We start from the raw sequence: 22,153 nt of genomic DNA on the forward strand, positions 1-22,153 counted from the left end.
CCCACATTTGGGGACCGCCATGTTTAAAATATGGATATATTACCAATCCAGGCCGCTGTATTTTAATAATGTCAATTTAAAAATGCCTTTTAAAACCATGAGTGGTAGCATTAACTGCTGGTTAGAATAACAGATAAGTACAGTTTAGTTCTTCATTAAAGATTTGGATAATTCTGTCACAGCCGTGGTGTAGAAATCCCACTTTCACACATTTCTATATCTATATCTAACACTTAAAAGTTGTAAAAGACTTTTGATATGTATATTTCATACTCATAAATGTTCATAGATGTGTGTGTCAGCTGTGAAGGACTGGCGCTCCAGACCCTCCGCGACCCTGTACTGGATAAGCTGTTACAGACAATGAATAAATGAATGAATTAATAAAATTCATGTGAAAATAAAAGAGAGAGTGAAATAATAAGGACTGGACTTTAGTTGGTAGTGAAAGTATGCTCACTAAAATATCATTTAGTAGATATGTCAAGAAATATTCCAGAGTCCTTGCATTAATATTTAAGAATATTACTATTTTGTGGGTTTGTTTCTGAGACAGTTGATGTGTGTTTGGTACTGAACTGTTGGTTTATTGTGTAATTTTTGGTGTGGGGTTGGGGATAACATTTCTTTACATTCATCTTAAATTGAAATAAAGGATATAAGTAATTTGTATGTATTTGGGACTGCGTCTATATAAGTATTTATATTAAATATGTAGCTAATATTATATATATGGATTTTTCCGAAACTAACCCTCAGTGTGAGTGTGCCGTTGAGGGAAGTTTTAAAACGGTCGGTTGGTGTCTCGCCGCCCAATCAGGAGCGCCGTTGCCTTGGAAACGGTTGACGTCAGGACTCACAACACGACGCCTGTTTTCAGGAGAGTCTTAGCAGCGTTTGCTGTGATTGGCTGCTTGCGCGATAGTAGTAAGTGTCCTTCTTTTCGATTGACTGAAAGTTCATGTAAGTAAGCAGCGAAAGCCAATCGTAGCGCCAAAGGGGCGGGTCGTGACGGAATGCGGGTGTGTTACGAAAACCACGCCCTCGCCTTGGAGCCCCTGCAGGTTGCCGTGTTGACTGGGTGGGAGACCCCGTGCGTCCGTGTGGCTCTGTGTGACTGTCAGCTGGGAAGCAGGTCTGCGAACACGCCCTGGTCTCAAGGTGTCCAACTTTTCAGCGATTTCACCTCGTTTTCAGCGCCAATTTCGGGATAAAGACGCCGTTCTGCTTCTCGTTGACGTCCTCTGGTCAGTTGTATTCCCTCTCTCTCTATCTTATGGGGACTTCCTTTGTAATGCAAGGGTCATAGCAGTGATGCACTGGTGGCTTTTTTGTGTGTGTGGAGCATCTCTTTCTCATGAAGACAATAAAGATATTATAGCTTTCCGAGGGCAGGAAGTAGAGGAGGGGGTATGCTGCAGTTTTTCTGGGGTGGTTTCTGTATATTTAACTGCTTAACTCACACACAGCGACCAGACAAGGAATGAATAGGAGTGCCTCCTCCTGAGCGTCTTGCACAAGTAGATAATCAGATACAGCTATAAGAGGAGATAAGTGCTTTCTCTTAGTTCAGCATTGAGGGAATCTATCTGATCTGATCTGACTGAGGCCACATTGCTGCCTTTTCTTTGTCAGGGCAATAATGATAATCAACTTTTGCATTTGTAGATTCACTAGAATTTGTTAAATGGTTTCCTCCATGTTAAAGTTCATTGTTTTTATCTCATATAACACCGACTACTGTTTGCTGTCTGCTTGAAACCGCTCTCTCCATTCATTTCTGGGTGGTGTTGCAATGTCTGTAACACTGTGGGTTAAGGGCTGGCTTCACAGACCCAGATTAAACCTAAACCGAGACTAAAAAGAATTATTTGCCGTGGTAATGCTCTACTGACACTGAAATTTAGTCTGAGATTAGGCTTAATCCCACAGTGTAAGAAAGGATAAGACTTCTCGTAGTCATTTTTCTTTGTTTGTGTCATTTCTGTAATAATCTTTAATGCTCCTTTAGTGTATCATAAAGTAACTTCAAATACTGGTGTAATATCCTGTTGAAAACGGTAATAATCCCATATTACTGTACTATACTAGTCTAGAGTGAGTAATATACTGTAGTTCAGGAACCCCTGTAAACGCAATAGTTTAGTACAGGAGCCCTATAAAAGACGCTACAGTTTAGTACAGGAGCCCTATAAGAGACGCTACAGTTTAGTACAGGAGCCCTATAAGAGACGCTACAGTTTAGTACATGAGCCCTATAAGAGACGCTACAGTTTAGTACAGGAGCCCTATAAGAGACGCTACAGTTTAGTACAGGAGCCCTATAAGAGACGCTACAGTTTAGTACAGGAGCCCTATAAGAGACGCTACAGTTTAGTACAGGAGCCCTATAAGAGACGCTACAGTTTAGTACAGGAGCCCTATAAGAGACGCTACAGTTTAGTACAGGAGCCCTATAAGAGACGCTACAGTTTAGTACAGGAGCCCTATAAGAGACGCTACAGTTTAGTACAGGAGCCCTATAAGAGACGCTACAGTTTAGTACAGGAGCCCTATAAGAGACGCTACAGTTTAGTACAGGAGCCCTATAAGAGACGCTACAGTTTAGTACAGGAGCCCTATAAGAGACGCTACAGTTTAGTACAGGAGCCCTATAAGAGACGCTACAGTTTAGTACAGGAGCCCTATAAGAGACGCTACAGTTTACTACAGGAGCCCTATAAGAGACGCTACAGTTTAGTACAGGAGCCCTATAAGAGACGCTACAGTTTAGTACAGGAGCTCTATAAGAGACGCTACAGTTTACTACAGGAGCCCTATAAGAGACGCTACAGTTTAGTACAGGAGCCCTATAAGAGACGCTAGAGTTTACTACAGGAGTCTTATAAGAGACGCTACAGTTTACTACAGGAGCCCTATAAGAGAAGCTACAGTTTACTACAGGAGCCCTATAAGAGACGCTACAGTTTACTACAGGAGCCCTATAAGAGACGCTACAGTTTACTACAGGAGCCCTATAAGAGACGCTACAGTTTACTACAGGAGCCCTATAAGAGACGCTACAGTTTACTACAGGAGCCCTATAAGAGACAATACTGTTGGGTAGGCTTGGCTTTGGTTGTGTTAGGGTTGAATTTGTGCTGGGGTGGACTGGGTACGGTTGGTGTTGGGCTGAATTTCTTTTAGAATAGACATAGTAGATTTGGTGTGGGGTTGTGTTGGGGATGGCATAGGGTTGATTTAAGTTTTTGTGTGCGTTAATTGTTGTAACACTGTGCTCCTGCCATTTTGGGCCACGTCTCCTTTGTATAAGAGATCGGTGATCTCAATGGGACTAACCTGGTTAAATAAAGTTTAATTTTTAAAAATTGTACTGGGATGGCCTGGTAGATTTGGGGTAGAGTTGTCATTATTTTGGGGTTGGTGTTGGGCTGAGTTTGTGTTGGGTTTGTTTTGGAATGGATTGTGTTGGACTGGGTGTGTGTTAGGTTGAAATGGGTAAGGCTAGTATTTGGTTAGATTGGGTTGTGTTGGGTTAAGTTGTGTTGTGTTGCCATGGTGTTGGGTTGAGATTTTGTTATGTAGCTTTCGCATTGGGTGATGTTGGGTTGAGTGTGTTGGGATTGATTTTGTAGAGCTTGGATGGCCAGGCTGAGTTGTTTCAGGCTAGGCTAGGCCAGGCTGATGTTGGACTGGGCTAGGTTGGGCTAGGCTAGGCTAGGCTTGTCTAGGCCATGCTGGTGTTGGGCTGGGCTGGTTTGGGTTTGGCTAGGCGAGGTTGGGCTGGGCTGGTTTGGGTTTGGCTAGGCGAGGTTGGGCTGGGCTGGGTTGGGTTAGGTTGCGTTGGGTTGACTTGATGCCAGTTGTTTTGGGTTGGGTCTATGTTGGGTCTAGAGTTAGGCTTGGTGTTGGGTTGAGTATTCTGTAATGGGTTGGTTTCCAGGATCTGCTTTGCCCTGGGGATAGGCTCTCCTGTTGCAGCAGGTAGACCCTGCTGGGTGTGGCCACACACACACACACACAGACAGATAGACACTTCATCTACTGCAGTAACAGGACTGTTAGAAACAGTGACATCTCACATATTCTCTCTTATCCTTTAGTAAACTGTAGCGTCTCTTATAGGGCTCCTGTAGTAAACTGTAGAGTCTCTTTTATAGGGCTCCTGTACTAAACTGTAGTGTCTCATATAGGGCTCCTGTAGTAAACTGTAGCGTCTCTTATAGGGCTCCTGTACTAAACTGTAGTGTCTCTTATAGGGCTCCTGTAGTAAACTGTAGCGTCTCTTATAGGGCTCCTGTAGTGAACTGTAGTGTCTCTTATAGGGCTCCTGTACTAAACTGTAGCGTCTCTTATAGGGCTCCTGTACTAAACTGTAGTGTCTCTTATAGAGCTCCTGTAGTAAACTGTAGTGTCTCTTATAGGGCTCCTGTAGTAAACTGTAGCGTCTCTTATAGGGCTCCTGTAGTAAACTGTAGCGTCTCTTATAGGACTCCTGTAGTAAACTGTAGCGTCTCTTATAGGGCTCCTGTACTAATCTGTAGCGTCTCTTATAGGGCTCCTGTACTAAACTGTAGTGTCTCTTATAGGGCTCCTGTACTAAACTGTAGTGTCTCTTATAGGACTCCTGTACTAAACTGTAGCGTCTCTTATAGGGCTCCTGTATTAAACTGAAGTGTCTCTTATAGGGCTCCTGTAGTAAACTCTAGCGTCTCTTATAGGGCTCCTGTAGTAAACTGTAGCGTCTCTTATAGGGCTCCTGTACGAATCTGTAGCGTCTCCTATAAGACTCCTGTACTAAACTGTTGTCTCTCTTATAGGGCTCCTGTACTAAACTGTAGCGTCTCTTATAGGGCTCCTGTACTAAACTGTAGCGTCTCTTATAGGACTCCTGTAGTAAACTGTAGCGTCTCTTATAGGGCTCCTGTACGAATCTGTAGCGTCTCCTATAGGACTCCTGTACTAAACTGTTGTCTCTCTTATAGGGCTCCTGTACTAAACTGTAGCGTCTCTTATAGGGCTCCTGTACTAAACTGTAGTGTCTCTTATAGGGCTCCTGTACTAATCTGTAGCGTCTCTTATAGGGCTCCTGTAGTAAACTGTAGCGTCTCTTATAGGGCTCCTGTACTAAACTGTAGCGTCTCTTATAGGGCTCCTGTACTAATCTGTAGCGTCTCTTATAGGGCTCCTGTAGTAAACTGTAGCGTCTCTTATAGGGCTCCTGTAGTAAACTGTAGTGTCTCTTATAGGACTCCTGTACTAAACTGTAGCGTCTCTTATAGGGCTCCTGTACTAAACTGTAGCGTCTCTTATAGGACTCCTGTACTAAACTGTAGCGTCTCTTATAGGGCTCCTGTATTAAACTGTAGTGTCTCTTATAGGGCTCCTGTACTAAACTGTAGCGTCTCTTATAGGGCTCCTGTACGAATCTGTAGCGTCTCCTATAGGACTCCTGTACTAAACTGTTGTCTCTCTTATAGGGCTCCTGTAGTAAACTGTAGCATCTCTTATAGGGCTCCTGTAGTAAACTGTAGTGTCTCTTATAGGACTCCTGTACTAAACTGTAGCGTCTCTTATAGGGCTCCTGTACTAATCTGTAGCGTCTCTTATAGGGCTCCTGTAGTAAACTGTAGCGTCTCTTATAGGGCTCCTGTACTAAACTGTAGAGTCTCTTATAGGGCTCCTGTACTAAACTGTAGCGTCTCTTATAGGGCTCCTGTACTAAACTGTAGCGTCTCTTATAGGGCTCCTGTATTAAACTGTAGCGTCTCTTATAGGGCTCCTGTACTAAACTGTAGTGTCTCTTATAGGACTCCTGTACTAAACTGTAGCGTCTCTTATAGGGCTCCTGTATTAAACTGTAGTGTCTCTTATAGGACTCCTGTACTAAACTGTAGCGTCTCTTATAGGGCTCCTGTACTAAACTGTAGTGTCTCTTATAGGACTCCTGTACTAAACTGTAGCGTCTCTTATAGGGCTCCTGTACTAAACTGTAGTGTCTCTTATAGGACTCCTGTACTAAACTGTAGCGTCTCTTATAGGGCTCCTGTACTAAACTGTAGTGTCTCTTATAGGACTCCTGTACTAAACTGTAGCGTCTCTTATAGGGCTCCTGTAGTAAACTGTAGCGTCTCTTATAGGGCTCCTGTACGAATCTGTAGCGTCTCCTATAGGACTCCTGTACTAAACTGTTGTCTCTCTTATAGGGCTCCTGTACTAAATTGTAGCGTCTCTTATAGGACTCCTGTACTAAACTGTAGCGTCTCTTATAGGGCTCCTGTATTAAACTGTAGTGTCTCTTATAGGGCTCCTGTACTAAACTGTAACGTCTCTTATAGGGCTCCTGTACTAAACTGTAGTGTCTCTTATAGGGCTCCTGTACTAAACTGTAGCGTCTCTTATAGGGCTCCTGTACTAAACTGTAGCGTCTCTTATAGGGCTCCTGTACTAAACTGTAGTGTCTCTTATAGGACTCCTGTACTAAACTGTAGCGTCTCTTATAGGGCTCCTGTACTAAACTGTAGTGTCTCTTATAGGACTCCTGTACTAAACTGTAGCGTCTCTTATAGGGCTCCTGTATTAAACTGTAGTGTCTCTTATAGGGCTCCTGTACTAAACTGTAGCGTCTCTTATAGGACTCCTGTAGTAAACTGTAGCGTCTCTTATAGGGCTCCTGTACGAATCTGTAGCGTCTCCTATAGGACTCCTGTACTAAACTGTTGTCTCTCTTATAGGGCTCCTGTACTAAACTGTAGCGTCTCTTATAGGACTCCTGTACTAAACTGTAGCGTCTCTTATAGGGCTCCTGTATTAAACTGTAGTGTCTCTTATAGGGCTCCTGTACTAAACTGTAACGTCTCTTATAGGGCTCCTGTACTAAACTGTAGTGTCTCTTATAGGACTCCTGTACTAAACTGTAGCGTCTCTTATAGGGCTCCTGTATTAAACTGTAGTGTCTCTTATAGGACTCCTGTACTAAACTGTAGCGTCTCTTATAGGGCTCCTGTACTAAACTGTAGCGTCTCTTATAGGACTCCTGTACTAAACTGTAGCGTCTCTTATAGGGCTCCTGTACTAAACTGTAGTGTCTCTTATAGGACTCCTGTACTAAACTGTAGCATTTCTTATAGGGCTCCTGTACTAAACTGTAGTGTCTCTTATAGGACTCCTGTACTAAACTGTAGCGTCTCTTATAGGGCTCCTGTACTAAACTGTAGTGTCTCTTATAGGACTCCTGTACTAAACTGTAGCGTCTCTTATAGGGCTCCTGTATTAAACTGTAGTGTCTCTTATAGGGCTCCTGTACTAAACTGTAGCGTCTCTTATAGGACTCCTGTAGTAAACTCTAGCGTCTCTTATAGGGCTCCTGTACGAATCTGTAGCGTCTCCTATAGGACTCCTGTACTAAACTGTAGTCTCTCTTATAGGGCTCCTGTACTAAACTGTAGCGTCTCTTATAGGGCTCCTGTACTAATCTGTAGCGTCTCTTATAGGGCTCCTGTAGTAAACTGTAGCGTCTCTTATAGGGCTCCTGTACTAAACTGTAGCGTCTCTTATAGGGCTCCTTTAGTAAACTGTAGCGTCTCTTATAGGGCTCCTGTACTAAACTGTAGCGTCTCTTATAGGGCTCCTGTAGTAAACTGTAGCGTCTCTTATAGGGCTCCTGTAGTAAACTGTAGCGTCTCTTATAGGACTCCTGTAGTAAACTGTAGCGTCTCTTATAGGGCTCCTGTACTAAACTGTAGCGTCTCTTATAGGGCTCCTGTACTAATCTGTAGCGTCTCTTATAGGGCTCCTGTAGTAAACTGTAGCGTCTCTTATAGGGCTCCTGTACTAAACTGTAGCGTCTCTTATAGGGCTCCTGTACTAATCTGTAGCGTCTCTTATAGGGCTCCTGTACTAAACTGTAGCGTCTCTTATAGGGCTCCTGTACTAAACTGTAGCGTCTCTTATAGGGCTCCTGTACTAAACTGTAGCGTCTCTTATAGGGCTCCTGTAGTAAACAAATGAAGCTAAAAGTTTTTCATGAGTGTTATAGTATTTTGTGTTAATTCGGGGTTTATTCCTGTGCTGATGTTTAACACTGTTCTCTAAACATTCTGTGAAATCTCTCTTAAGTTAATATTCTCCTAAACAGTCAACATTTACAATAAAAGGAAGTGCAGGGTTTATCTGTTGGAGCAGGGAATTGTGGGAAATATAGGTTTCTCAGAGTGGCCATGGCCAGTTGTTTCCTGGTTCTGAGAAATCGTTGTGCAGGTGCTGAAACACAGTCACAGACAAAGTCCCAGGGATTCATACGTCTGTTTTGGAAACTCGTTTTAGATTTGCATGTGTTTAAACGGGTAGAAATCCCCTCACGTAATCGTTTATTATGACTGCATCATTAAACACTAGAGAAAGTCTGTGTTACTACTGATCGCTGCATGAAAACTGAAGGCAGGTTAAAGGTCATTTTTATGAGCTTACATAAGATGCAACAGAGATTTAAAAGCAAGTAATAAACACTCAGAATCCGTGGTAACAGAATTGTTGTTTAGGTTGTTCCTGTTTAGTTCCTGTATGAGTTTTGAGATCCATAGTCAACTGATTATAAATAATGGATCACAGGAGCATGGTTTTCCTGTAATTGTGAGAGATGAGATAAGATCCCTGAATGTAACCAGTTCTCCGCCAGATGCATTTATGTTGGGATACGTCATCCACAGCATTCCTCACTGAGAGTGTCGTCATGCTCTGCTCAGCTCTGGAATCAAGAAGGAACCCAACATCATTGATTTTGCCAAGTTATGGTGGATTAGAGTGATATCCAGTAATGTCCACATGGATGTATTCTGGCTGATATATCGTTTAAGATCATTTCACGCCTGAAGCGTTTTAATTAACACAAAAACAGTCCTAATCTTTGTTTTTACACGTGTTGCATTTGAAATGGTGTTTATGTCGTGAAGGAGTCGGGGTGGAGGCTCAGTTCTGTTTGAAAGAGCTGGAGTTTTATTTCTAGCCTGTGTTACTGAGGACCGAACCTTAATGGGGACGTCCTCTCCCTCGTCTCCACAGTGGAACACCCCACGAGCCCCACAGCAGTGTTCTCCCCCTGTGTAAACAGCCCCTGTTCAGAACGCCCGCTTTCCTTTAAATGATAATGAGCAAATTGTCACCCAGAACTCTCCCCCTGGTTGGTCAGCCCCTTCGTCAGTCAGAAACCATTGCTCACAAGAGGAGCTCATTGCACAGGAGCTGCATGAGGCTCCTGAGAAACTGAGATTCATAAATCTAACAATAACCCTAATATTAGAATAAAAACAACCCCATTATTCCACTGAGTGTGATACTGTGTGTGTGAGAGAGAATGTGTTGGTTTAACCCTTTCCACACCTCTCCTCGTGACAGTCCAGTCCCTAGCTTTAGAGGTCAATAAATACTTAATTGTGTTAAATCAAGAGTGCTGTTGATTTAACAAATCCATACGATCAAAGAGAACTTTGTTTGATCTGGAAACACTTAAACACATTGTTCTTCATGCTCTCTCACAACACAGCTACGTTTTACACAATAAAAACACTTACTTTTACACAGAGCTGGACGATACGGCCAATATTTACATCACAATATATTTCTTAATTTAGGTCGATACGATAGAACTGTGATCTCAACATGAACAATAAAATATCCGCTGAAAAACTTCCCAGAACAAACAGGAAACATGACATCACCATCAAACACAGACCTCTGGACCATATTAGTGTATTTAAACTAAATTGTAAATTGAGTGCTGAGGGCAGTGTCCTGTAATGTACCTCAGTCAGTGACAGATGCTGTGAAATGTGTGTGAAAATCATGTAGTTGTTATTGAAACATTGTATATTGTGATATATATTGATATTGAATTATTGCACAGCCCTACTTTTAGTGTATTTATGTTCTTGTGTTATATTAATTTTATATAAGTGCCACGCATATTGAGAAGCTGAATTATTTTAAATAAAAATAATGTTACGTACTTTTGTAGAAGTAGTAGTTGTCTTTATAAGATCTCCAGTCATGGCCAGGGGCTGTTTGACTCCTGTGTATCACTAATCTATCACTGCTTCCCCTTCTGTCTCTTCCAGAACGTGATCAGTGATGGAAAAGGCTCAGCTCGTACAGAAGGCGAAGCTCGCGGAGCAGGCGGAGCGCTACGACGACATGGCGTCCTCTATGAAGGCCGTGACGGAGCAGGGCGAGACGCTGTCGGACGAGGAGAGGAACCTGCTCTCCGTCGCCTACAAGAACGTGGTGGGAGCGCGGCGCTCATCCTGGAGGGTCATCTCCAGCATCGAGCAGAAGACGGACGCCAGCGAGAAGCAGCAGATGGCCAAAGAGTATCGGGAGAAGATTGAGAAGGAGCTGAAGTCCATCTGCAATGACGTGCTCGTGAGTCTGGTTTACTGAGATCAGTCTGTGTTTACTCTGAACCGCTGGCGATGAGTTCACTTCCCTGTGATGCCTCAGCACTGAGGTCTAGAGATGTCTCCCATCTCTCTGTGTACGGGGGTAGTTTATCGGCTGATGTGACAGATCTGGGCAGTTTGCGTTGTCCTCCAGTGTGTTAAGCTGCTCAGTGCTGTGTTAGCAGCAGTTTTGAAAAAAAAAAAAAACATTGGTCGAGTCCAGGGTTGAAGAATTGATCACTGATTTATCTTTTTGAATCAAAAGAGCTACAGATTTTATTACACCCTTCACCCTCTAATGTTTTCCTAAAAATATATAATAATAATAATAATAAATAAATTCATAATCAGGGAGTTGTGCACTGGATTCAAGTCCCAAGCCAAAACGGAAACTAATGTGTTGAAAAAAATAAGCTTGATTTTCAGACCTGGTGTTTTAAAATGGGCATTATGCCAATTAGGGATGGGCAGTATCCACATTTCTCATACAGTCTCAAAAGATTAACACTGTATAAATATTACTGTGGGGAATGCACTGTCGGTCCGCTTGGGCCTCATATCTGAGAGCATGGGCAGAATGAAGGGTTTTCGGCACTGTGCAGTTCAGCTCAGCACAGCCCCACAGTGCACACCGACACCTGTTTGAGCGACTGGTGCTGGAAGAACAGAAAACTTCTGAAATATGTTTTGTATTTTCCAGCGAACTGAGGCTCAAATCACACACACATTTGGAGATAAAGTTTCCTTAATTTTAATTTTAAATAAATAAATAAAAACTGAATCTGTATGCCCCCTACTCTTCCTGTAGTGCATTACAGTTTGTCAGAGTGCTTGCATCGTGTCATGAGTTTTATAGACCATTTGTAGGATTTCTTTTTTTTTATATTTATACGGTTGAATATCACGTGACATCGTCTCTTCCCACATTGTGTTACATGTAAGACCATGAGATCATATGGACCTTATGGAGCTTGTTTTTTATACAGTAGAAACCTCCACATAGACTGAGTAATTCTGAGTAATTGATGTGTGCTAATCTCTGCAGCAGGGAATATTCACAGCCTGGGCGGCTTCTCTTTCTGCTACTGTGCTTTTGTTTAGAAAAAATGAGGCTTAAATGTGTCACATGAAAACTCTTGACATGGGTGACATTCCTGTCATTCTCTGCTCTGCTGTGTCCTGTTTCTGGAAGAATGCAGCACTGAATGTTGATGGTAATGTACAAGGTGTTTTAGCCCAGTTTTAGCCCCGTCTTACCACCTCGATCACAGTCCACCTCATGGTTAAACCTTCAGTCGTGCAGCCAAAGGTTTAAAGCTATAGCTATTAGCACGGATGAAGCATTAACTTATTCATATTTTCTGTGCTTAAAATTGAATGATTTTAAGTTATTGGAGGAAATTGGGGAGGTACTGCTGAAAGGAATGCAGACATACAGGTTAGTTGTGGACAGTTTTCCATAAACTTATGCTCAGGGTTGTGTGGTGCCGGCTCTACTCGACTCTACTCTCTGTTTGTTCCTTGGTCCCTGGTCACTTTTCTACTGCCACGTGTATTGGCGTGTTGTTGTTGTTTGGGACTGAACACAGCTCCGTCATCAGTTCAGACAGATCAGTAGAGTTTGTTCCTTCCTTGTTGCAGCGTCCAGCTCTCGCTGGATTCTTTCGTCGGCCACCGATCCAAGGAGCGTTTGAACCTCTTCAAAAGACCACGGCGTCATTTTACGAGCTGCCGTCGTGAGTCGGATAAAAACAAACGTGATCTCTGCTGCAGCTGGAGGTTTTACAGATGGAGAGTTGGTGCTGGTCGTCTGCGTTGAGTGGCGTAGGGTGACGACTCTCTCAGGGTACTGGTCCTCATGCAGGTAGCGCTCTCCTGAATTCAGAGACTTTTCCATTTTATGGAGAAGGAACAGAGCAATATCCTCATCTCGGTTCGTGCTTTTCAATATTTGGAGATTCCCCCGTTGTCTTAAAACACACCAGATGCTGTTTCTCAGCTGTGAGCAGAGAGAGACACAAAGCCTAGCATACCAACAGAGACACTAATCTGTTTTACCCGTTTACAGACAGTGCGGCTTCGTAAACACATTAGACCGGTTTCCAGCGCAAACAGAGGAAACATCATCTGAATTTTATATCAATAATGAACAAACGTGTGTGAATAAGAATAACAGTGTAGAGGTTCTCTCTCTCTCTCTCTCTTTGCTTAACCCAAATATCTCTAGTCCTAGAATTGCCCCCCCCCCTCCCCTGCACTCAGCAGGATGCTACGTAACCACCTTGTCGATTAGCTAACATCACAGAACTGTGTTGTTAGTGTTTCTCAATCATGAAAGTGTGTCGGTCTGAAGTAACAGAATCACCCGTTAGTGTTCTCCTGAGAGCGTGTTGAACTGATGTAACAGTGTTGCTGTTCTCCCAGTTTGGGTTCACAGCAGTTTAAAAAGGACCAGTATTTATGCCCTGATTAAAGCTCTAAGGTGTGTGTGTTCTTTCCCTCTGCAGGACCTCCTGGATAAGTTCCTGATCCCCGCCTCAGCTCCTGCTGAGAGTCAGGTGTTTTACCTGAAGATGAAGGGAGACTACTACCGCTACCTGGCCGAGGTCGCTACAGGAGACGAAAAGAAAGGTGAGTGTCCTTAAACGAATCCTTTATTTCCATTTCATTATTTCAACCAGTCAGGGATGATGCTGCGTGTTTTAGTAGAAGGAATAGTAAGGACTAAAATAATGACCCTATATAAACTTCTGTCCGGGATGTCCTCCTACGCCCACTGACGGTTTTCCCAAAATTTGTTTCAACTGTTTTGTTCTCAGTAACTGGGGCATCTTCGCCCTTTTCTCCACAGTGGAACACAGTTCTGGTTCTTAATGAAACATCTGTGACCTGCTTTGGTCCAAACCCCTCAAGCCCCACAGCGGCGTTCTCCCCCTGTGTAAACAGCACTGTTCAGAACGCCACTTGTTCACCCCGACCCTGAGTTCACAGCAGTGAGGAGCAAGGAGCAGAATGTCTGGTTTTTAGCCGTTTGCGCTCTGTTTTTACTCAGTGCTTTTATTTCTCCTCGCTCATTGTGTCTGTATAGGGGCATTTAACCTCGTCTTTGTGCACACACACAAACGCGGGTCCAGCGCTGTGATTGGACAGACTCAGATGAGGGGGCGTTATTTATTTATGAAAATCATATCTTAAGTAATGCTTCATGAAGTCTCAAAGTCATGGATTAAGTTCCAGTGAAGACTGGGTCATATTTCCATTGGAGAAATAGTACAAATAAAAGTACTATATTTTCCTGTATTCACTTGAACTAGCACTTAGTGTTCTCCTCCAAGCGTGTTGAGCTGATGTAACTAAATACACAGTTAATGTTCTCCTTGGAGCATGGTGTGTTGTGTTTGTGGTGTAAACATACTTTATTGAGACTCCTCAGAGTTTTCAGTTTATTGACATCTCTGAATTTGTTTAACAGCAGAGAAAAACAAAACGGAGCTTAAATAAACATCCTGGGTGTTTCCGCAACCGTGTAGGTGTTGACTGCTTCTATCCCAGGTGATGCCTCATCCGTTTGATGCCGGGAGTCCTATAGAAAATAGATGACTTCCCTCTCTGTGTGGGTGGGATGACCCTCCCGTTCACTCAGCTCTCTGCTCACGGCGATGGTTAACACTGGAATCTTTCAGCTGATGTGACAGATCTGGGCAATTTGCTTTTTCCTCTAGTGTCTTAAAGGCAATGTTGACGAATCTGGAGAACTTCTGTTCTTGAAACTATTCTAGACTATGGCTTAAAGACAGAAAGCCTGACCGATACACATTGTTTGTTTCCTATTTACTGAGCCAGGGCTGCGTACAAGCACCTGAGCTTTTTTCCAATGTGCAAAGTGACACATCTCCTTAAAGCTTTTCAGAGTTGTTGAGTTTGCGGCGGTTCGGACAGAAGTAGTGGGTCACCCTCGTGTTTGTGTACACGTGCTTGTCCAGCATTCAGGATTTTGTTCCTCTTGACTATTTTAGTGTTTTATTATAAATATTGGAAGATATGCAGTGAAGATTTGAATTGTTTCTGGAGCACACACACACCGCTCCACAGCCCAGAGAATGTACACACTGTGAATGTACAGTGCCCAGAATTTAAGAAACAAGGTGTAAATGTGGTGTAAGTGTTAGAGCAGTTAACACAGTGTGTCCTGAGCACACGCCTAGCTCTGAATACTCTGAACACTATGAACCGGCAGCTGCAGCGCACACACATGTTGGGGCAGAGTTTATTTCCTTATAAAGCAGCATCCGGCTGAACTTCTCTCCAGTTAGTGGTTCCTATGCCCTCTGTAACTGCCCCGTTACTTACACACACACACACACACACAGTTTCCTGCTCTCTGAGTCACAGTTGTAACAGGCCTCAGCTTGTGCTCCACACCCAGTAGACAAATGAATGAAGAAGAGAAAGTGTCTGGAGTTCTCAGACGCTTACCGTACTAGCAGAATATGGACACTGACTGCCATTATACCTTCATAAACTTCTTTCCCATTCCACCTTAAATGGTGCACAAGTTACATTTTGGGCCCTAGGCTTGCTTTTTATTTTTATTATTATTAATTATTTTATTTTTTTTAATAAACACCATTCCACCTTAAATGGGGCAGAAGTTACATTCTGGTCCTAAACCTCTATTCAACAATTTTCCATTCCACCTTAAATGGGGCAGAATTACATTCTGGTCCTAAACCTCTATTCAACAATTTTCCATTCCACCTTAAATGGGGCAGAAGTTACATTCTGGTCCTAAACCTCTATTCAACAATTTTCCATTCCACCTTAAATGGGGCAGAAGTTACATTCTGGTCCTAAACGTCTATTCAACAATTTTCCATTCCACCTTAAATGGGGCAGAATTACATTCTGGTCCTAAACCTCTATTTAACAATTTTCCATTCCACCTTAAATGGGGCAGAATTACATTCTGCCCTACAAGCTTCCTTTCAACAATGTTGCTTTCCACCTTAAATGGTGGAGAGGTTACATTCTGGGAGGGGAGTGTCGCAGAGAGGAGTCTTTGAGGCCTCACAACACTAACTCCAACCCCAAAACTAGTTTCCCTATACAAACAAATGAACTGAGAAATGACAATAAATATCCCTGACTCACTATCTCCCTATCCCTATGAAGAGCCAGGACAAACGCAGACATATACAAACCAAATAGTGCTTATCCCCTTCTTTCACAGATGATAAAAAAATAAGAAAACAGAACACAACTAACATTCACAGGGACCAAGATACGGAAAAACACACTATTCAGATTCCCAATGTTCTCACACAGATACACACAAAAACCAAGTTACACAACATGGCTTTCCACAAATGGCATGAGGGGGCTGCACCTTCTTCAGCTTCCTGCTTCTTTATAGACACTCACAGGAAGCACCTTCCCAGCACCCAGCTGTACATGAGAGCTCCACCTACAGACAGGGAGAGAGAGCAAGAGAAAAAGGCAGACACACACAGTAGTACAGGGCAAGCCACAGTGCTAATTCCAAGGACCAAATAAGACCCATAATAGTGTTGTAGAGAGGAGCCAGGGCCCGGAGGAGTGTGAGTACAGTGTTTATCAGTGTCCCGTTTCCTCTTGCTGTTCTACACCCACAGTGTGACTAACACTTACGTAAACAATGTTGACTCAGGTCATGTCTTTGTGAGTGCAGTGTTCAGTCTCTTTCCCACGAGCCCAGGGTGTGTGGTGGGGGGGTGGTTTTGGTTTTTCTGTATTATTCTGTATCTTCAGGTTTTTTATCCTGGGAGGAGGTTTACCACAGAGCTCGGGGCTAGGGTTAGGGAATCTTTAGCTAGGTTAAGTTTAGCCTAGGTTTCCTTAATTTAGCCATTTAGCTTCATATAGTCGCTAATGCAACTTAAATAGTTTGGAGCTGGTTAAAAACCTTCCTTTTAAATGTGGCTTTGTTTGCACCTACACCATTTATTCTTTTACTGTAAATACCACTGATCAGTGTTAAAATATTAAAGTCACCTTGTTTAATCTCACAGTCCACGTCCCACCATTGACGTGAACATGCGAGTCATTCATATCGTTTCCAGTTCACAGCAACCAGCCAATCACACGCAGAGTCCCGCCCCCTCAGGCACTGATTGACAGAAGTAGGGTTTTGAAAAAAAAAGGCCGCTTTGAAATATTCATTCATTCATTCATTCATTATCTGTAACCCTTATCCAGTTCAGGGTCACGGGGTTGGGCGCAAGGTGGGAATACACTCTGGAGGGTGCGCCAGTCCTTAACAGGGCAACACTCACTCACACACTCACACCTGCGAACACTTTTGAGTCGCCAATCCACCTACCAACGTGTGTTTTTGGACTCTGGGAGGAAACCGGAGCACCCGGAGGAAACCCACGCAGACACAGGGAGAACACACCACACTCCTCACAGACAGTCACCCGGAGGAAACCCACTCAGACACAGGGAGAACACACCACACTCCTCACAGACAGTCACCCGGAGGAAACCCACTCAGACACAGGCAGAACACACCACACTCCTCACAGACAGTCACCCGGAGGAAACCCACGCAGACACAGGGAGAACACACCACACTCCTCACAGACAGTTACCCGGAGGAAACCCACACAGACACAGGGAGAACACACCACACTCCTCACAGACAGTCACCTGGAGGAAACCCACGCAGACACAGGGAGAACACACCACACTCCTCACAGACAGTCACCCGGAGGAAACCCACGCAGACACAGGGAGAACACACCACACTCCTCACAGACAGTCACCCGAAGGAAACCCACTCAGACACAGGGAGAACACACCACACTCCTCACAGACAGTCACCCGAAGGAAACCCACTCAGACACAGGGAGAACACACCACACTCCTCACAGACAGTCACCCGGAGGAATCGAACCCACAACCTCCAAGCTGTGTGACTGCGACACTACCTTCTGCGCCACCGTGCCCAGCGTGTGATGTTCAATGGTGATGTTTGTTCTTGGATGTTTTTCAGTGGGTTTCATGTTTATTTCGATAACAGAGTTGTATCGTATCGACCCAAATTAGGAAATACGTCGTGATATAAATACTTGATGTGGAACTGTAAATGTGAAATGAAGTGTGCTCTCTGATGTCAGAGGTTTGTTGTGATGTGAGTGGAAGGTCTCTGTCCTCGCTCTTTTCTCTGATCCATTTATTTGTTTCTTTGTTGGTTAATCATTCTTCTTTTCTCCCTCCAGATATCATCGGCAAGTCTGAGCTGGCGTACCAGGGAGCGTTCGACATCAGTAAAGAAAGCATGCAGCCGACCCACCCCATCCGCCTCGGCCTCGCGCTCAACTTCTCCGTCTTCTTCTACGAGATCCTCAACTCCCCGGAAAAGGCCTGCGAACTCGCCAAGAAGGTCAGCGCTGTCCAGACACCGGAGAAAGCACTTAGGCGTTTTAGGGACCAATTAAACTGTGAATTAATTTTTTTTTTTTTAAATACACCCAGTTACATATTAATCTCCAGGTCTTTGATCTTAAACACAACAAACCTTCAGTCCCTGTCTTAGGCTCAAGGCCTGAGCTCAGTGCAGTGCAATGTGCCCAACTGCCCAGTTTCATTCTAGCCTGGACTTCATGGGTTTAATTTGCCCTTTTTCTATTGTTTACTCCTGGATTTGGTTTAGTTTACTCTCTAATTATTAGTTCTCTCCAGTTCCCCATCTCACGCATTCCCCGCAGCCTTGAGAGGGTGGAGCCACACTTTGTTCCGAACGACCTCTAACACACCACAGCTGAACAGCTTGGCGCATCCGACAAGAGCACACACACTGCCCAGATCTGTCACATCAGTCAACAGACGTTTGTGCTGTCTACATCCACGAGCAGGGAAGTGGGGGAGAGTAGGTGCCGTCCCACTCACCCAGAGACCGAGGCCAGTTGTGCTCTCTAGGATTCCTGGCCTAGGACGGCAGAGGCATCACCTCGGTCCGATCCTGAGGCTGGAGTCCTAGTGCACAACTGGCCTCACTCTCAGAGTGTCCCGTTAAGGTCTAAGTGACCAATACTAGAGTCCCTTCTTTGTCTTATATGATTAAGATGTGCTCTGCCTGATTCAGAAAACACAGGATAAAACGAGTCGTTCTCATTCCTCTCCGCTACTGGAGTCAAGTGTAAACTTTAGTATGGCCCCGCCCCCTCATCTGAATCTGCCCAATCACAGCGCTGGACCCGCGTTTTTGTTAGAGCGCAAAGACAAGGTTAAATGCAGCAAAATGGACACAATGAGAGTGGAGAAATAAGAGCATTGAGTAAAAACGGGAACGGAGAAGAAAGACAACTGAGCGAAAACGACTAAAAAGACAGTGCTTTTTAGCTCCTCACTGCTGTGCGCTCGGGGTCGGGGTTGGTGGACTCCGGTTTAATATGCACATACACTGACCAAGTGAGATTCTCATGTCTCTTTTATACATGGCACTTTCAGAGGATACCCTGCTAGAGCTGCCCCAGTCCACTGTAAGGTCTCATATTGTGAACTGCTGTGAAGCGTCTAGAGAGAACAGAGCTGAGGTGTTGCGCTTTCACATTAAACAGAGCAGATCCAGAGTTTCTGATGTGGGTGTGACACTGTGGCCTGTTGCTGTTCTCCAGCTCATCCTTGTGAATAACACTCAGACTCTGTGCAGCTGGGGTTTGACTGTGTGTGAATGTAAAAGTCGTTTCCCTTTTTTTTCCTCTCTCTCTTCAGGCATTTGACGATGCGATTGCTGAGCTGGACCAGTTGACCGAGGAGTCGTACAAAGACAGCACACTCATCATGCAGTTACTAAGAGACAATCTGACAGTGAGTTCCTCTCTCTATTCACTTGTGTTTTATACTATTTAATGAGAGTGAATTCACTTCCCCAGAGTGGAACACAATTCTGGTTCTTAATGAAATGTCAGTCACCTGCTTTGAGAATTTTCCACTGTATGGTACCGAGTTTACTGTCTGTTTGTTCCCTGGTTGGTTTTCCATTGCCAAACCCCCATCTCTAACGGGAACATCAGGCTCGGGAAACCACAACAACGGCAGCGAAAGCATTACGTTATTGTTGTTGTTGTTTGGGACGGAACACAGCTCCGTCATCAGTTCAGACAGATCAGTAGAGTTTGTTCCTTCCTTGTTGCAGCGTCCAGCTCTCGCTGGATTCTTTTGTCGGCCACCGATCCAAGGAGCGTTTGAACCTCTTCAAAAGACTACGGCGTAATTTTACGAGCTGCCGTCGTGAGTCGGATAAAAACAAACGTGATCTCTGCTGCAGCTGGAGATTTTACAGATGGAGAGTTGGTGCTGGTCGTCTGCGTTGCGTGGCGTAGAGTGACGACTCTCTCTGGACGATCAGCGCTCTGCAAGGTTTACACGCCACGGTTTAGTCCCTACTCGACTCGCTCTGAACCACGAGAGAACAGCCACTAAACAAGAACCCACTTCCAGAACCAGGACCAGTCAAGTTGAGTAGGGACCATGCAGTGGAAAAGTGCAGAGAGAGAGAGAGGACTGTAGGATGTAAACATTTGCCCACTGTAACAAAGCTGTGCTCTTTTCTGTTTTTCAGCTCTGGACCTCAGACACTCAGGCCGAGGCAGAGGAGACTGAGGAAGGACGAGAAAACTAACCATCTCCAGCCATCGCTTCATACGACACTGAGAAACTCGCTCTCCTCCTCACGGCCCCTGCCCTGAGCGTTTGTGTGTGTGTGTGTGTGTGTGTGTGTGTGTGTGTGTGTGTCTGTGTGTGTGTGTGTGTGTGAGAGAGAGAAAGTGTGTGTGCGTGGGCAGGGGTGTGTGTGGAGATCTTGTGGTTTCTCTGGCACAAACATAGGGCTGCACAATACATACCATCCTTTCTGTTGATCTGGGACACATTGCCTTACAGTCTATAGATAATGAATTGGCAGATGATTGATTGATTGATTGATAGAGCAGCAGTGTTGAGCGAACTAAAGTCAGTGTCTTCATTTATCAAATTATACTGGTCAGAGGGCTCATTTGCATACTGCAGCCTTCTGCACAGGTCTGGACACTCTGGGGACCCCACTCTTTTTCGGCCCAGTGTTGATTAAAGTTAAAGGTCCAGGCCTGTGTTCCCGCGCACGTCGTGAATGTTTAGGTTCGATAGAAACACACAGACCACCATGAATTGGACCGCACTAAGGGTCAGACACTTGTGATATCAGTATTGATGACCAAACAGAACCGGGGTATTGTGCAGCCCTACGCCAACACAAAGGAACGTGTGGGTTTAGTAAATGTATGTTTATGTGATTCATATTTACATCATTGATACATCTGTGGTTTACACCAGGAGACCAACACAACCGTGTGTGTGAGAGTATGTGTGTGTGTGTGTGTGTGTGTGAGAGAGAGAGAGCGCTTGTTTAGGGCTGTGTTTAGACGTTGGGCTGGTATGGGTTTTAGACTGCAGGCGTTTCCTCACAGACTCCGGAGAAAGGCACCTTTCCGAGGGGCAGTAAAGGAAGCCTGCTCCATGTTTATCTTCCGGTTCGTTTCTCCACACGATGTGCGTCCACCTTCTCCGAGGTACAGCACGAGCTCAGACCTGGACGTGATGCATTTTGCTTGAAACTGTAACTTTGATATGTCCTTCTTTTTCAGCAGTAAGACTTTTCCATGAGCTTGCTTATCTACCTAGTCACTGTTAGGAGGTTTTTTTTCGGTCCTTGTTTTTGTACTACTCTCATTTTCTCTCGTCTTTTGATACTCGCCTAGGATGCATGTGGGCAGTTAAGGGCAGTTAATCAGGGTTAAGCGGAGGTTATCGCTGTGTGGGCTAGCTACAGTAGAGTTGTCTCTTCATACAGAACACCGAGCGTAATTGTTCGTTCTTACTGGGGTGGGACGTGATTTCAGTGAAACAATAAATGAAACAAAAAAAAGACAATCTCCAGTGTGGTCTTTGTTTTAAAGCGATGCGTCTCTCCAGACTCCGGGAGAGGGAAACCCCTTCTGAACTTTCAGAGGAATTTCCCACAGCTGCTGTGTTCAGACGATGTACAGCGGTGATTTAGACTTGTGTTTACGTGAAAACGTGATTGTGATTAGTGCTGTGAAAGGGTGCATTACACAGAGTGACTCTATGACCAAGAGAAGTGTGTGATGCTGGCAGCAGTGAAAGACTCCTACTTGTTCGGTCGGGACTTGAAGGGTTAATGAGGACCATCACCGGTGGTGAAGTGTGGTCCAGGAGCAGACCCAGCGTCTCACACTTCTCTCGGCGTAGAGTTCTGAGTCTGACAGAGGAGATGAGAGGCATCCATTTAAACCGACCAATCACCTCCATCTTCCCAAACTGAAACACATCTACAGTTCAGACTTGACCAGAAAAACCCACTTCATCGCACACGTTCCTGTTATTTGAGGAGGTCCTGGTCGTTATTGATTAACTTGTTTATTACTGAGTGTTTGATATTGAGTCTCGACCTCCACCCCCAACACCTGTGGCTTCCACACATCACGAGAGACCAAGGAGACTCCGGCAGTGTGTTCATACCCCTTTACTGTAATAACCTTCTACAAGGATGTTTCAGAGGTTCTCCGCTCTTCTGTAGAACCAGGGGCCTTCAAACGTTTACACACACACCTCCATGTCGTCTGACTGAAGGCCTCTTTAGAGTGCTCATCGTTGGTCGTTACCCTTCAGTGGCTCCTCGA

General features: G+C 44.4%; 2 protein-coding genes across 2 annotated transcripts; one reads left to right on the forward strand and one right to left on the reverse strand.

Annotated features, from left to right (window-relative positions):
* Window positions 1-1,085: 1,085 nt before the first annotated feature.
* On the forward strand, window positions 1,086-21,375 carry ywhaz (tyrosine 3-monooxygenase/tryptophan 5-monooxygenase activation protein, zeta polypeptide). The gene is made up of 6 exons (XM_066674141.1): window positions 1,086-1,247; window positions 10,113-10,416; window positions 12,941-13,064; window positions 17,693-17,856; window positions 19,188-19,283; window positions 20,038-21,375. Exons 2-6 carry the CDS (start codon window positions 10,126-10,128, stop codon window positions 20,095-20,097), a joined length of 735 nt encoding a protein of 244 aa, XP_066530238.1. The 5' UTR covers window positions 1,086-1,247; window positions 10,113-10,125; the 3' UTR covers window positions 20,098-21,375.
* Window positions 3,728-8,733, reverse strand: LOC136700235 (trichohyalin-like). The gene is made up of 5 exons (XM_066675517.1): window positions 8,698-8,733; window positions 7,373-7,993; window positions 4,766-7,267; window positions 4,172-4,660; window positions 3,728-3,994 (listed from the first exon to the last, which is right to left on the reverse strand). The coding sequence occupies exons 1-5, from the start codon at window positions 8,731-8,733 to the stop codon at window positions 3,728-3,730; spliced, it is 3,915 nt and encodes a 1,304-aa protein (XP_066531614.1).
* Window positions 21,376-22,153: the final 778 nt, after the last annotated feature.

This window comes from Hoplias malabaricus, chromosome 6, assembly GCF_029633855.1.
Source record: "Hoplias malabaricus isolate fHopMal1 chromosome 6, fHopMal1.hap1, whole genome shotgun sequence".
NCBI classification, from domain to species: Eukaryota; Metazoa; Chordata; class Actinopteri; order Characiformes; family Erythrinidae; genus Hoplias; species Hoplias malabaricus.

What these genes read in the sequence shown, in the direction of transcription:
- LOC136700235 (XM_066675517.1), bottom strand. Translation starts at nt 8,733, where the DNA reads ATGACGACACTCTCAGTGAGGAATGCTGTGGATGAC. An exon ending in TGAGGAATGCTGTGGATGAC is followed by an intron (nt 7,994 to 8,697) that starts GTATCCCAACAT and finishes TGTTTACTACAG; the next exon opens with GAGCCCTATAAGAGACGCTA. An exon ending in ATAGGAGACGCTACAGATTC is followed by an intron (nt 4,661 to 4,765) that starts GTACAGGAGCCC and finishes AGTTTAATACAG; the next exon opens with GAGCCCTATAAGAGACGCTA.
- ywhaz (XM_066674141.1), top strand. Translation starts at nt 10,126, where the DNA reads ATGGAAAAGGCTCAGCTCGTACAGAAGGCGAAGCTCGCGGAGCAGGCG. An exon ending in CCATCTGCAATGACGTGCTC is followed by an intron (nt 10,417 to 12,940) that starts GTGAGTCTGGTT and finishes TTCCCTCTGCAG; the next exon opens with GACCTCCTGGATAAGTTCCT. An exon ending in TACTAAGAGACAATCTGACA is followed by an intron (nt 19,284 to 20,037) that starts GTGAGTTCCTCT and finishes TCTGTTTTTCAG; the next exon opens with CTCTGGACCTCAGACACTCA.